This window comes from Lepidochelys olivacea, assembly GCF_965140295.1.
Source record: "Lepidochelys olivacea isolate rLepOli2 genome assembly, chromosome: 9".
Lineage (NCBI taxonomy): Eukaryota > Metazoa > Chordata > Testudines > Cheloniidae > Lepidochelys > Lepidochelys olivacea.
Genome location: NC_140419.1, coordinates 5,757,587 through 5,772,976, shown reverse-complemented (window position 1 = coordinate 5,772,976; position 15,390 = coordinate 5,757,587). Strand labels below are relative to the sequence as shown.

At 64.3% G+C, this 15,390-nt stretch overlaps 1 protein-coding gene across 10 annotated transcripts in view; it reads right to left on the bottom strand.

Moving 5' to 3' along the window:
- Positions 1-3,806: 3,806 nt before the first annotated feature.
- The window catches only part of TNK2 (tyrosine kinase non receptor 2), a 78,137-nt gene continuing 66,553 nt past the window's right edge, over positions 3,807-15,390 (bottom strand). For 7 of the 10 annotated variants that reach the window (XM_084638973.1, XM_084638966.1, XM_084638968.1 and 4 more), the window contains 6 exons: positions 12,815-12,906; positions 11,734-11,778; positions 7,800-9,112; positions 5,262-5,357; positions 4,639-4,766; positions 3,807-3,943 (listed from right to left, as the gene is read on the bottom strand). In XM_084638973.1, the coding sequence (XP_084495099.1) occupies positions 3,937-3,943; positions 4,639-4,766; positions 5,262-5,357; positions 7,800-9,112; positions 11,734-11,778; positions 12,815-12,906 (1,681 nt within the window). In that variant the 3' untranslated portion in view covers positions 3,807-3,936. The remainder of the gene's footprint in view (positions 3,944-4,638; positions 4,767-5,261; positions 5,358-7,799; positions 9,113-11,733; positions 11,779-12,814; positions 12,907-15,390) is intronic. The other 3 variants (XM_084638975.1, XM_084638969.1, XM_084638971.1) reach the window with 1 other exon arrangement.

Here is a 15,390-nt window from a genome sequence, read left to right as displayed (position 1 = left end):
TCTGCTCCCGGCTGGGCTGAGCAGAAGCGGGGAGTTGGGCTCCAGGGCGGACACGCACAATAAATGGGAGTGGCGCATAGGCCTTGCGAATGGCACCCGGTAAGTCCTCCCTCAGCCCTGTTCGGAGGCCGTCAGCGGTGTGGGGGCTCTGTGGGGGACATCTGGGCCCGGGTGAATTTCCTCCACAAGATGAACAAGTTCCCCAGCCGGAGGCCGAACAAAGGCCAGTTGGTGGCAGGGAAGGGAGGTAAAGTCAACGTGGGCACACGGGGCAGCATTTTCACAACGGGGCAAACTAACCTTTGCAACAGCGCCCCAGGAACGCGGCCGAGCCGCCCGCACTTGACGGCAAGCCTGGACGTCTCTTTCGAAGAGATCTGCTCTTGCGCCGCCAGAAACGAGGGGCTGGATGGAGGAACCGCGGGCTGGAAGCCTCTGCCCTGGGTTACACAGCTCCGACGAGGTGATCAGCCCGGTGCCGTCTGGCCTGGGAATCGAGGAGGCCCGACGCCCGCCCCTACGCTAATGGCCAGACCAGGGCGCCAGTGTTTTGACTGGCTGTGTTGACTCACCTACAGGGGCGGGAACTCCGCATTCCCTTTGCGGCGCTGGCCTTGCAAAGCAAATACACCCTCACTTCAGCAGCCCTTCAAACCTCCCCTCGGTTTGCTTCCACAGCTGGGACAATTTGGCTGGGAAAGGTGGGCACAGTCCCCTGGGCAGTCTGCAGCCCTGGCACTAAGCCAGCCCTGCTGGGAGTGAGGACTCATGCAGTGAGGACTCAAGTCCGTTCTCCACCCCCCGCCCACCCCCCCCATTCACTGGGGCCCGGGATCCAGCCAGGGCGTGGCACACAGCCTGGGGCCCAGCAGATCAGGGGTGAGAGTACTGGGGGGTGGGGGTGGGTTTAAGGGCACAGACGGAGGATTTCTATAGCCCACCAACCATGGCCCATAACACGCTTCACAGGCATGGATGAGCTGGGACACACCCGTACCCTATCATTGCATGCTGGAGAAGGGGAAACTGAGGCCCAATGAGCGGCTGGGACCTGCCCAAGGCCACCCAGCAGGTCAGAGACAGAATGAGGACCAGAACCCAGGCGTCCGGGACCCTGCTCTGCTCACTAGAGCAGCCCATTTGTTTAGCGGAGGGTGTGTGTGTACCTGATGAGCCCAATTCAAGGGCATTAAAGGGGCAGCAGCAGGTGATGGTGGGCGACCCTCAGCCGGGGCCCTTTGCTGTGCGTGTCAAAGCGAGTCTCAAACTCTGTCCAGGCCGGGGCCACGTGCTCCCCGTGCAGCTCCCCTGCACTCTAGCTGTGGGGGGGCAAGGGCAGGGCTGCCAGGGCAGACCCCTTCTGCAGGGAATGGTGGGTGGCCACAGCAATGGCCCCAGGTGCAAGCAACCCTCGGACTCACCTGGACTAGCTTCCTCCGCAAGGAAAGGGCATCCTAATGCCCATGGTCACTGCCCCCATTTCTGTGTCAATGGGCCCAGCCCCCCGCCCATGGACATCGCCCCATCCCTGTGTCCTTTGGCACTGTCCCCGACGATACCCGTGGGCATTGCCCCAGCCCTCTGGCCCTTAGTGTCCACGGGTGCTGGCCCCATTCGTGTCTGTGGGCCTGCCCCATCTCTTTGCCTCCCAGATAGGGCCCATGGGCACTGCCTCCAATCCCTCTGCCCCCTGATCCTTGCACATGCAGCCACTCTCCCCACCTCTCAGGCAGTGCCAGTGGGCTCTTCTCCCCCCCGCGTGCCTCCCCTTTGGGTCACTGGGCACTGTCCCATTGGTGTGATGGACGAGGCCACTAATATGGGGCGGAAGCGAAGCAGCCTTGGGGAGGAATCGGGTGGGGGCACAAAGTACTCACCCTGGGGCTGATGCGGGGGTGGCTTTGGCCCCACAGTGAGCTCTGTGCCCTAGGGCACCAGGCCTGGGCTGGGCTCTCTCCCCACGCTCCTCCCCTAGGTTGGGCAGAGGCATGGCTGGTGCTTGATGAGCCAGTGTCTGCCCTCGCCCAGCCCTGCCAATGGAGTTTTGCCAATGTTTCTTGACTTTAGCAAAGCTTTTGACACGGTCTCCCACAGTATTCTTGTCAGCAAGTTAAGGAAGTATGGGCTGGATGAATGCACTATAAGGTGGGTAGAAAGCTGGCTAGATTGTCGGGCTCAACGGGTAGTGATCAATGGCTCCATGTCTAGTTGGCAGCCGGTATCAAGTGGAGTGCCCCAAGGGTCGGTCCTGGGGCCGGTTTTGTTCAATATCTTCATAAATGATCTGGAGGATGGTGTGGATTGCACTCTCAGCAAATTTGCGGATGATACTAAACTGGGAGGAGTGGTAGATACGCTGGAGGGGAGGGATAGGATACAGAAGGACCTAGACAAATTGGAGGATTGGGCCAAAAGAAATCTGATGAAGTTCAATAAGGATAAGTGCAGGGTCCTGCACTTAGGACGGAAGAACCCAATGCACTGCTACAGACTAGGGACTGAATGGCTAGGCAGCAGTTCTGCGGAAAAGGACCTAGGGGTGACAGTGGACGAGAAGCTGGATATGAGTCATCAGTGTGCCCTTGTTGCCAAGAAGGCCAATGGCATTTTGGGATGTATAAGTAGGGGCATAGCCAGCAGATCGAGGGACGTGATCATTCCCCTCTATTCGACATTGGTGAGGCCTCATCTGGAGTACTGTGTCCAGTTTTGGGCCCCACACTACAAGAAGGATGTGGATAAATTGGAGAGAGTCCAGTGAAGGGCAACAAAAATGATTAGGGGACTGGAACACATGAGTTATGAGGAGAGGCTGAGGGAGCTGGGATTGTTTAGCCTGCAGAAGAGAAGAATGAGGGGGGATTTGATAGCTGCTTTCAACTACCTGAAAGGGGGTTCCAAAGAGGATGGCTCTAGACTGTTCTCAATGGTAGCAGATGACAGAACGAGGAGTAATGGTCTCAAGTTGCAGTGGGGGAGGTTTAGATTGGATATTAGGAAAAACTTTTTCACTAAGAGGGTGGTGAAACACTGGAATACGTTACCTAGGGAGGTGGTGGAATCTCCTTCCTTAGAGGTTTTTAAGGTCAGGCTTGACAAAGCCCTGGCTGGGATGATTTAACTGGGAATTGGTCCTGCTTCGAGCAGGGGGTTGGACTAGATGACCTTCTGGGGTCCCTTCCAACCCTGATATTCTATGATTCTATGATTCTATGGAGTGAGCCCAGGCTCCCCGCCTGCTCTGCCAGTCAGTCCAGGGCTAGGTGGCACCAGGCTGAATGCTGACCCCCTGCCATGGAAGGGCCGCAGGGGCTGGTCTGCCCTTCTCCTCTGGGCCCGTGGGCCTGCTGCAGGGCTGGTCAGCGGGACGTTGGCCCTTGCCCGCCGCAGGGTGCCCTCCGGGCCTGGCTCCTGGTGCTGCAGACCCCGGGAAGTATGCAAGGCTGAAAGGGGCCTGTGGGTGATGGCTCGTCCCTTTTGTGCCAGGCCTGGGGCTGCATGGAGCTCGGGAGAGAAGAGCCAGGTCCAAGGGGGGCAGGATCTGTGCTGAGTGCTGCTCTCTTGCTCTGCGCTCCCTGGCACCGGAGCCGGGGGCAGGGGAGGCCGCTCCTGAGCCCCTTCGCTAGCCGAGGCCCAGGGGCAGGCAGGGCGCAGCACACAGCTGGGGGGCACCGGGTTCCTCTCCAATAGAATATTTATATATATATTAAAATTACATTTCTCTTTACAAAACAATTCCTCAGCGAGCTCCTGGGTGACCCCCAGCGGGATCCTGGGGGCTGCCCCTCGCCAGTCCTGAGCCCCTGGTCAGGCTCTCAGCCCTGCTCCTGGCTCTCCAGCCACGCTCTGGCCGGCTCAGTCCAATGTGGGGGGAAGGCACCGCAGAGGTGGCAGGTGCCTGCTCCAGGTCTGACTCAGCTTCCCGGCCTGCCGCCGTCACCGCCTGCAGGACAAGGGGAGCAGGTGAGCTGGGGGCCCAATCCTGAGACACAGCGGGCCCTCTGTGCTCACAGGGGTGCCCCACAGGATCAGGCCCTCTGCAGCTGGGCCCTGCTCTCTGGGTCTGAGCCCCACCGGCTGCCTGGCCAGTCCCTCCCTGGGCTGGAATGTGCCCTTCCTCCCCACAACCATGCTGGGCAGCAGGCTCTGCTCCGGGCCACCCAGTCCTGCCTGCACGGGCAGCCGCGCTGTCATCGGCTGGAGCATGTGCTGGGGGCCCCACACAGCTCCCAGGGAGGGGCTCCCGCAGGCCGCAGGGGCAGAGCCTGGCCCTGAGCCCCTGCTCCTCCCCTGCTGGGCCCCACCCCCTGGGGAAACACAGCTGTGTCCGTTCCCCCGTCTCTCCAGCCCAGCTCTGCCCGCACCCTGCCAGGGACGGGGGCTGGGCTCCGTGGCCAATTCCGAGAGTGGCGTCCATCCTGCTGGGCGACAGCTGCAACTCCTTTGGCAGAGGTCACCAAGCAGCCACGGGATGGAGGCTGGCCGGCCCGGGCAGGCCACAGCTCCTGTGGTGCCCCCGGAGGGGCCCAGCTGTCGGGTTACAAAAGGGGCATCCCCGAGAGCTCGTGCTGAGGCTGTGAACCCCTGGGGTTCGCCACGCCAGCGCAGGGGTGGGGCTGGGGCAAGGGGGTGGCCTACTTCTGCCTGGCGGCGCTGGCGGGGTCCAGCAGGTGGCAGCTGGCCTGCTCCAGGTTCCAGTCGAACATCTCCAGAACCCTGTGGCACTCCCCCCTGGTCTTCAGGCCCAGGCAGAAAAGCTGCTCCATCTGCAAACCACAGGGCACAGAGGGTGAGTGGGGGGCGCCCCGGGCAGCGGGAGGGGTAGGGACGCTGTCCACGCAGAATCCTGCCATTCCCCAGGAGCTGGGCCAGCCTGGCCCATGCGTAGAGTGCGGGGCGGGGGCTCCCCTGCGCTTCTTCATCCCCGCATGGCGGGTCTGATAGGCAGACACGGTGCCAGCGGTGGCTGACTGTACCCAGGTCGGACGGGAGGGGCATGACCTGGGCGCACGTGCCCAGCTCTGCTCCTGGGCCCTCCGGCATCGAGCGTCAACCAGTGTACGAACAGCACCCCCCCCCCGCCCCGGTGGGATCAGGCCACCCCCAGCGGGGGCGCTCCAGGCTTGGTGCCGTCACACAAGCCAGGGCTCAGATCCTGCTGCCCACCCAAAAACCACGGCCCGTCCCTGCAGGCACTGCACTGCTCCGGACACGGCCTGCGGGGTGGGGGGTCCCAGAGCTGCCCGGCCCCTGCCCCGTACCTTCAGATACTGGATGGCCCGCTGGACGCTCCAGCCGTGGTTCTGCAGGGCGGCCTGGCACTCCTCGGTGGTCACGCCGTGCACCATCTCTTGCACCTGTGGACACAGCCCGTGAGCGCTCGGTCCGGACAGGCTGGCACTGCCGGGGGCTGGGAGGGAGCCGAGGGCTCGCAGCCCGTTGAGTCGGGGGGAGCTGGGAGCTCTGCCCAGCCCCACTGAAGAGTCTGAGAGCAGCACGCCGAGGGCAGGGTGGGGGCAGGACTCCGGCCGTGGGCGCGTGGGCAGGCTGTCCTTGGGCAGCTCATCCCCCTCCGCACAGGCTCCTGGGGCAGCACGGGGCCCAGGGCTCTGGTGGCACTGACTGGGAGGGCTGGTTTCATATGGCCAGGGCAGGGATGCGGCTGCAGCAGCCGCCTCTGGGCTCCCCAGACGTTTCAGCAGCACCCAAAGGCTGCGTTATGGGCGTCAGTAAGGATGCTGGGGGAAAGCAACCAGCGCAATCTGTATAGGTGGGTACAGCTGAGGTGCCCATCCTCATGGCATCTGGGCCCCAGCAGCAATGGCAATGCAGATCGGTGACATGGAGCTCACCCAGTCTCCAACCGTTTGGGACCATCAGCCACCCTCACGCCCCCGCTGGGCAGCAGCTTCACCTCAGCCCCACTTACAGATGAGGAAACTGAGGCACACAGGGGCGGGAGAGACAGTGACTTGGCCAGGGTGACAGTCTCAGTGTCAGGAAAAGAACCCAGGAGTCCTGAGCCTCGCCCACCTGCAATGGCTGCGGGATGCCCAGGCTGGGTCAGCGGGGAATGGCTGCCCTCTTTGTAGCAGAACGTCCCCCGCAGCCTGTGGCTCCCCCCAAGACCTCCCCAGGCCCCACTGGGCAGGCTGCTCTGTGGGCCCCAGCAGCGAGAGGCTGCAATCTCATGCTGGAACAGCAGGTGGCCCCCCAGGCCTTCAAGGGCAAGGACTGGGCCCCGCTCCAGACAGACCCTGCAGCACTCGCTAGAGACAGGGCCTGGCCTTGGGGCTCCACCAGGGGAAAGGGGGTCACCCCCCCCGCCCCATGAGCCGCACGGGTTGGGGAGGGAAGCGTCCGAGTCGTCCCACCCCTGGCCCCGGCGGTCTGCTCCCCAACATGCCGTCCGGCGCTGGTGCAGATCTCCTGCTCTCTGGCCCAAACGGCTGCTGACCACGGACGGCTCCCGGCTCCGTATCTCCGAGGCACAAACAGGAAAACGAGGTGCAGAGAGCGGGAGACACGGCCCCTCGGGCCGCCAGCGGAACCCAGGTGTCCTGGCTGCCAGGCCCTCCAGCCAGCTCATCCAAGCCCAGCCAGGTCCCAGCCTGTTCGTCCCCCGTCCCCTCCTGGGCCGGGATCTCCAGCTGCAGGGGCGTCTGGGTCAGGGGGCCGGCTCCAGCCCGGCTTGTCACTCTCACGCCCTGCCCCCCCACAGGGGTTATTGGTGCCCTGCCCTAGGATGGGCTCAGGGGGCGGCTGGATCCGCGAGCGCGATGTGCCTGGCTGCTGCGGGGCCAGCAGCAACAAGCTGTGCTCAGGAGGGACCGAGCTGTGTAGCCCGATCAGCTCCAGGGCGCAGAGCCCAGCACAGGGTCTGGGGGCACTTAAGCCACGGTGGTGCCCAAACCTGCCAGGGGAGACACTAGTGACGCAGGCTGGGTAGTCCTGCCCTGAGCAGGCAGAGGGCAGAGCGGGAGCGCCCTCCCTTTCGGGGCTCCCGGCAGCACGTCACACCAGCCGTTCCCAGGCAGGGTGGCCTCCCCCTGCCCCGGGTGCTACTTTCCAGTGACTGCACTTCGCTGGGCAGAGGCAGCCGTGCAGCCTGCCCTGGCACTGGGGGGCAGCCAGCCAGAGCTGAGCCCACTGGTGCCCTTCATGTGACTGTCAGGCCTGGCGTGCCGGGGTCGGTGTCTGCCCCACCACTACATGAGGGGCAGGGGCACATGGGGTGGAATCACGCAGGTCCAACCAAGCAGGATCAGCCCCAGAGAGTTCACTGCCTGGGCACTGGAGCGGGGCAGGCTGGCTCTGACATTAGCGATGGCGAAAGGGGCTGGAGCCTGGATCCCACTGAGTGGGTAGGGCACAGGCATCGCACCCCACGCTGCCCCACAGTCGGGCACCCACCTGGTGCGCGCCTGCTACGTGGAAAATGCGCAGGGTTCCTTTCTCTGAGGGGCTCGGCCCGTTCGCACCCAATTCATTTGCCTGCCCCCTCTGGGAAAGGGGCCTGGGGAGAGTGGGGAAACTGAGGCACGGCAAAGGGGTAGGATGTGCCCCAGGTGAGGCAACGAATCTGTGGCACAGCCCTGCTCTCCCAGGCTGAGCAGAGTCAGCTTCCCGCACTGGCCCCTGGGCTCTCCCCCTGCTGCGAACTCTGCGGGGCAGGGACGCTGCAGCTGCTCCCCCCGCGGCCAGGGGCAAGGCCCCGCCGTCGCTCGCCGGCTGGGCCCTGAGCTGGCCCCACCCCACACTGGCCCCCTTCGCCAATCGCCCCGGGAGGAGCCACTCACCAGCTGCACTTTCTCGGCGGCCCGGCAGCCGTCGCTGCTGTCGTAGACGATGGTCTGGCCGCTGCAGGAGGCCCCGAGCGCCCCCCGGGGGCCGGGGTTGCTGTTGTTGGCCGAGCAGTTGGACTGCTGCACCCTGGGCCGGACGGCGGCGGTGCTGACCACGCGGGGCGCCGGCTCCTCAGGGCTCTGGGCTTCCTTGAAGAACTTCTCGTACTTGTGCAGGTAGGCCGGGCGCTCGGGCAGCAGGTAGTAGTGGGTGTTGCTCACCTTCCGGCCGTCCTTGACAATGGGCAGGATGCAGGGGCCCCTGGCGCTGTCCTTGTCCTGCGCCAGGATGACCTTGGGCGTGGCGTACTTGGGGTCCGAGGCGAAGCTCTGCGTGGTGGGCATGGCCTTGCCCGGGGAGGTGGAGAGGCAGGCGGCCAGGGCCAAGGGGGAGCAGAGGCTGGCCCTTTGCTGCGGGGAGCCCACCTGCAGCGCCATGGGGCTGGGAGTCCTGGAGGTGGGCTGGGATAAGGGGTCGCGGGGCGGGATCTGGGGCGGCCGGTCTTCCTCACCCCCCGAGGCCGGGGACAGCTCCCCCGACCAGCACCCGGGCTCGTTCCTCCGCAGGGGCCGGGGCGGGATGGGCACGCGGGGCGGGATCTGCGGCTTGTCCTCGCTGGGGCCCTGGGGCACGTGCAGCCGCTTCATGCACTCCTGCTGCAGCTCCTGGAAGATCTCGGTAGTCTGCGCCAGGCTCGGCTGCTTGGCCCCGTGGGGCGGCAGGAAAAGGTTGTCCTCCAGCGGCGCCGAGCCCCACTCCCCCGCCGCCTTCTCGTCCTCGGCCCAGGCCGGCCGCCCCGCCAGCCCCTCCACGCTGTTTATGGAGCACACCTCGAAGTCGGTCTCGTCCTGGGCCACGTCGTCGTAGGCCGGCGGCGGGGGCAGGGGCCGTGCGTCCCAGTCCACCACAGGGGTGGGGTGGAGGGGCCGGGGCAGTGCCTGTGTGGGGCTCTGGGGGGGCGTCTTGTCCAGCAGGGAGAAAGCCTCCATGGCCAGCCTGGCGAGGGAGGGGGCGCCCAGCTCCCCGACTGGCGAGGGGGTGGTGGGGGAAGGCTCGTCCCCAAAGTCGATCAGTGGTGCCTCGCCACAGTAGGTGACCCCGCCCTTGGCCCGGCTCGGCTGCCGCTCGCCCACCTTGGTGCCCGACACCCAGGCCGAAGGCTTCACCAGCTTCAGCCCCTTTGTGGGGCCCGGCTTCCTCAGGCACAGCCGCTTGAGGCCCGTGGAGAGGGAGTTGTCCTCCCCACTGACGGGGTCGTACGAGGGCTCTGGAACACAGGGAGGGGGAGATCTCAGCACCGCAGGACGCCCATGGGCCAGGCACTGATGGGGTGACCTCCGCACCTGCCCAGCATGGGTACAGGCCCTGCTGAGGGCCCCTTCTCCAGGCAGTGCTGCGCCCGGCCCGGAGCCCTGGTGGGAACTCTGGGCCCCTCCCCATCTGGATCCACATTGCGGGAGGAGGAGATGGTGCTGCTCCCGCCGTGGGGCTTTCGGGGCAACTGCAGGGCAGTTTAGCATGTGCCTGAGAAGGGCTGATAGTCCCAACCCACAGGCCCTGGCCATCCCAGCCGTGGGCTCCCCAAACCCAACTCCACCAGCGCCCCTCAGTCCTGACCCGTAGCCCCCTGCTAGCCCAGCCCTAGGCTCCCCACCCCTAGCTCTGCTGATGCCCCTCACTCCCGACCCACAGCCCCCTGCTAGCCGAGCCCTGGGCCCCTCCTGAGCACAGGCTTAGAATCACAGAATCGTAGAAGACTAGGGTTGGAAGGGACCTCAGGAGGTATCTAGTCCAACCCCTGCTCAGAGAAGGACCAATCCCCAACAAAGTCATCCCAGCCCGGGCTTTGTCAAGCCTGACCTTAAAAACCTCTACGGATGGAGATTCCACCACCTCCCTAGGGAACCCATTCCGGTGCTTCACCACCCTCCTAGTGAAACAGTGTTTCCTAATATCCAACCTCCCCCACTGCAACTTGAGACCATTACTCCTTGTTCTGTCATCTGCTGCCACTGAGAAGAGTCTAGCTCCATCCTCTTTGGAACCCCCTTTCAGGTAATTGAAAGCAGCTATCAAATCCCACCTCATTCTTCTCTTCTGCAGGCTAAACATCCCCAGTTCTCTCAGCCTCTCCTCATAAGTCATGTGTTCCAGTCCCCTAATCATTTTTGTTGCCCTCCGCTGGACTTGCTTCAATTTGTCCACATCCCTTCTGTAGTGGGGGGCCCAAAACTAATACTCCAGATGTGGCCTCACCAGTGCCGAATAGAGGGGAATAATCACTTCCCTCCATCTGCTGGCAATGCTCCTACTAATGCCCAATATGCCGTTAGCCTTCTTGGCAACAAGGGCACACTGCTGACTCATATCCAGCTTCTCGTCCACTGTAACCCCCAGGTCCTTTTCTGCAGAACTGCTGCCGAGCCAGTCGGTCCCTAGTCTGTAGCGGTGCATGGGATTCTTCCGTCCTAAGTGCAGGACTCTGCACTTGTCCTTGTTGAACCTCATCAGATTTCTTTTGGCCCAATCCTCCAATTTGTCTAAGTCAATCTGGACCCTATCCCTACCCTCCAGCGTATCTACCTCTCCCCGCAGCTTAGTGTCATCTGTGAACTTGCTGAGGGTGCAATCCATCCCATCATCCAGATCATTAATAAAGATGTTGACCAAAACTGGCACCAGGACTGACCCCTGGGGTACTCTGCTTGATACTGGCTGCCGGCTAGACATGGAGCCATTAATCACCACCCGGAGAGCCCGACAATCTAGCCAGCTTTCTCTCTACCTTACAGTCCAATACTGTAGGAGACGAATCAAAAGCTTTGCTAAAGTCAAGGAATAACACGCCCACTGCTTTCCCCATATCCACAGAGCCAGTTATCTCCTCTGGCAATCAGGTTGGTCAGGCATGACTTGCCCTTGGTGAATCCATGTTGACTGCTCCTGATCACCTTCCTCAGCACAGGCTTCCCGGATGATGGGCATGTGAAACTGACAAGCAGCCACTGGGGCTTAGGAAGGGAGGCCACCAAAATTCAATGTTCACTCCTGACCCATGCAGGATCCGAACCCAGGACCACCATGTATTTGCCCTCTACCTTGCCCTCCTCAGTCTCTCTGTTTAAGCTTTTCCTGGACCAGGTATCCCTGAGCTTTGCCCTAGAGGTCTAGGTCTGGGGTCAGAGCTCGCTGCATACATCCAACGCCCCCTACCCCATGTACTGGGCTCTGCTCCCCAGGGGCACACTCCTGGAGGTGCCAGCTCTCACCGCAGCCCCTGCCCGCCTAGCGGCCTCCCGCCTGCTCTATCTGCCTCCAGCCCAGCCCAGAGGTTAGTACATGCAGCGGAGTCCAGGCCAGTGAGAGCCTGAGCCGGACCCTGACAGGGTAGGGGGGGTTCGGAGTCGCCAGCGGGTGGGAAGCAGAGAGGGGCCTGAGTCACTGAGCCGAGGGCTGGTCCCACGGGGAGCCTGGGTGTGTGTGCCAGTCGGGTGTGTCTGGTGGTGGGAGAGGCCAGGGGAATCCACCAGCCTCTGCTGCAGCCAGCCAGCTCAGCCGAGAGACGAAGGACTGAATGGGGCAGGGAGCATGGACTCACCTCTGGCCCCTGGAGGGGAGCAGGGCTGGGACACTCCGAGCAGGGCCATGCGGGGAAGCTGGCACTGCCCGCGCTCACACAGGGCGTGTGCTCATCTGTGTCTATGCGCGGGGCTGGCTGGCAAGAGGGCTCTCCTTGTGCCCGCACTGGCAGGCACCCCATTGGCACTGGCATCTCGGCGCAGGGAGCCAGCAGCTCCCCGGCCGGAAGCGCCCCGCATGCCCCCGTACCTGGCAGAGAGGAGTGAGGAGAGAAGAGAGAGGACAGGAGCGGAGAACGGCCCAACTTACTCGAAAGGAGGATGGCCGGCTGTGGTGGCCGAGGCGGTGGCTTCCCTGCAGCAGAAGAGAGAGGCCCCAGAGGAGAGAGGAGGGGTTAGCTGGCAGAGCGCAGAGGCAGGGAAGCCAGAGGAAGCCGGGAGGCAGCTGGTTTAGTAATGGAGCAGGTAGCAGGCAGGACTGCCGGGGCCCAGGGAGCAGCAACACAGCTGGCCGGGGATCCGGCTGGAACAGCTAACGCCGGGTTTCTCCGACGTGGCCCCTGACTCTGGATGCCCCACTGGAGCCAGCTGGGCGGGAGCCCCCTCAGCTCCACCTGGGTCACTGGGAGCGGCGGGCATGGGGCACTGCAGAGAGTCAGGGCCAAGCGGTCTCCAGCTGGGCACCCAAACCTCAGGCAAATTTTCAAGGGTGCCCAAGCATTTGAAGCTCATCACGGAACCGGCCCGACAGGCCAGGCCTGTGCCAGGGGCCTCCCTCCTGGGACCCTTAGGGCTTCAGCACCACCTGAACACAGCAGGGAAGGAGCGACCCACTCCGGGCTGGCAGCTGAGCTCAGCAAAGCCGCTCGACAGTTTCGGACAGGAAGCAGAAGCCAGGGTCCTGCTGGAAGGGCAGGAGATCTGGGGCGGCAGAGTGGCGGGAGGAGCTCTGCCGCCGGCCAGGGCTCGGGGGCCGGGACTCGACCAGCTCCGCCAAGCGGCCACAATAGAGCCATGGAGACGGTCGAGCGCCGGGGAGAGCTTCCCTTGACAGAAGGGAGGAAGGTCTAAGGCCGGCAGGAGCAACACGCCCGCTTCGCTGGGCACGCTCGTCCCTGCACCCATGCTCTCCTCCCCCTGGCACCATGCGACCTGGGAGCCCAGCCGGGGGCTCCTACTGCAGCTGCCCTAACCTAAGGGGCAGGAGCGGCCTGTGGAGACTACAGGTCCCAGCAGGCAACAGTGCTGGGGACAGCAGGTGCCAGGGTCCCACAGAGCATTGCATGCTGGGACTGGTAGTTTGAGGTCCAGGACCATTACGGGCCATGCAGCATGGGTTGCAGGCATGACTGTCTGGGCAGTGCCCGCAGCAGGATGGCAGCGTGGCTTACTTTTTGCCCGGCCCGGGAGCTGGGTGGGTCTGGCTGCGTTCAGGTCCACGCCTAGCACATCGGGAGGGTCCATGGGGTTTCCCAGGTACAGCCTGAAGGGAGAGAACATGTAGGACGGTCAGCAGCACGCCCCGCACCAGGGGCTCACCACCCCGGTGCTGTGGGGAGCCCGGCCCTCGGGCACTCCTGGCACCCGGCCACATGACGCTGCCCCTCTCAGGCAGGAGCCCAGTCCCATTCCGTCGGCTCAGGGCATGGTGGCTGAAAGGTGCAGCCTGTCTGCAGGGCCTCCCAGGGCGGGAGAACCACGTGGCAGGGCATGGGGGGCTACTCGGGTCTCCCCTGGGCTGGCCCCAGAGACCAGCACAGCCTGTTAACCCCTCCCGGCAGAGGAGCTCCCATTTTGCCACTCTTGCCCCTCCCAGGTACTGACTGTGGCTGGCCCTCAGCACGGCCAATCCCCAGCGGCTGGCAACCCCCACCCATGGGGCAGGGCCAGATTCTCACCCCTGGGTACAGGTTGGGGGCTGCTAAGGGATGTGGCCACGGTCAGACAGGATGTCAGTGGCAGAGCAGGGGATCGACGTGGGGTCCCCAGAATCGCAGCCTCTTGCCATAACCACAGGCCACCCGGCCTCTTCCCAGCCTTGGTGCATGTGTGCCCCAGGGGCCATACACTCAGCTCCCATGACAGCGGAGGTCTCCGCCGTCCAGACCCCATGGGCTGCGCCCCCTGGCGGCTCTGCGGGGCTGAGTTCCGAGGGGATTTCATACTCCCCTGGCCCCACTCAGACCATCTCCAGAGCCCCTCCCCCAGCTCCATCCTCATGGCCAGGACCCCAGGAGCAGCCAAGGGCCAGGGCACAGGGCAAGGCCGGGGCCAGTGCCCAGGGATGGCAGCAGCAGGGCTGGGTTCTCCCTGGGTGAGCCATGCCAAGCAGGGTGTGGTGGGAAAGTGCCAGGCGAGTGAGAGGGAGGGATCCGGAGGCCTGGGCGTAGGTTCCCTCTCCCTGGGTACATGTCAGCCTGGGTGCCACATCCCCATGCTCCGCACCTGGGCAGGGCAGTGCAGGGCTCCTGCTGGGCAGGGCCTGGGAAAGACTTGGGGGAGATGCAGAGGGTGATAAAGATAAGCAGCAGGGCGGGGAGCTTAGTGCCAGAGTGCAGCCAGGCAGGGGTTGGGTATGAGGCACCGGCAGAGCTGCTTACAGGGGCCCAGGGCTGGGCTAGCAGGGGCTGCGGGATGGGATTGTGGGGCACCGGTAGAGCTGGGGTTGGGGAGCCCAGGGCTGGACTAGCAGGGGCTGCGGGTCGGGAGTGGGGATCACCGGCAGAGCTGGGTGTGGGGAGCCCAGGGCTGGGGTGGTAGGTGGCTCCGGGTCGGGATTGGGGGGCACTGGCAGAGCTGTGTACAGGGGCCCAGGACTGGACTAGCAGGGGCTGCAGGTTGGGATTGGGGGGCACCGGGAGAGCTGGGGGTGGGGAGCCCAGGGTTAGGGAGGCAGGTGGCTGCAGGTCGGGATTGGGGGGCTCCAGCAGAGCTGGGGACGGGGAGCCCAGGGCTGGGGTGGCAGGGGGATGCGAGTCGGGATTGGGGGGCACCGGCAGAGCTGGGGACTGGGAGTCCCGGGCTGGGCTAGCAGGGGGCTGCGGGTCGGGATTGGGGGGCACTGGCAGAGCTGGGGACGGGGAGCCCAGGGCTGGGGTGGCAGGGGGCTGCGGGTCGGGATTGGGGGGCACTGGCAGAGCTGGGGACGGGGAGCCCAGGGCTGGGGTGGCAGGGGGCTGCGGGTCGGGATTGGGGGACACTGGCAGAGCGGTGTACAGGGACGCGTACCCAGCCCCAGCCATCACCACTTATTCCATGCCGGCCGTGAGCTGAGGTCAGGCGGCACGACCCAGCTCCCCAGGCACCACGTCCCCTCCGCCCTGCTCTCCGGGCCGCCCCCTGCCTGGCGGCCTCCCTGAGCCCGAGAGCTGGACGTGGGCTGGCCGGAATCCAGCTAGTGCGTCACGACCGCGGTGCAGCCTGTGCAGTGCGGGTGGTGCCAGCCTGGCGTGGACCCTGGGCACATCCTTGGTTTGCGAGACTAGGCTGCCAGGCCCTGTGCCAGCTGGCCCAGCTTTTGCTGCACAGCCATACCCCAAAGGAGGGCTCCTGTCCACGCTACAACGTCCCAGGTCACACACCACAACCGGGCTCAGACGGGATCCACCCGCCGCTGAGCCCCCCCGAGGAATTCAAGCCAGTGTTAAGAATCCCAGCCGGGGCGGGGGCAGAGGCTGCTTTGTGGGGATTTGAACATAATTCTACAGCCACCCGCTGCTGCTCCAGGCCTCCGCGGGAGCCGGCTTGCTGAGCTGAGCCTTGTCACCAGTTTCTGCACCGCCCCGCCCCACTGAAGTTATTGGCATTGTGCCTTGGTGGGAATGGGAACCAAGAGGCTATAACTCTCCTGGCACGACCCCTGGCATGTCTCAGACATCCAGAGAGCTGGACAAGCATGGGGGGGGAGGGGGAGGGGAACTGTACGTGCCTCTGACTTTAAACCCACTGTCCTGATTCCCCAAAAGAA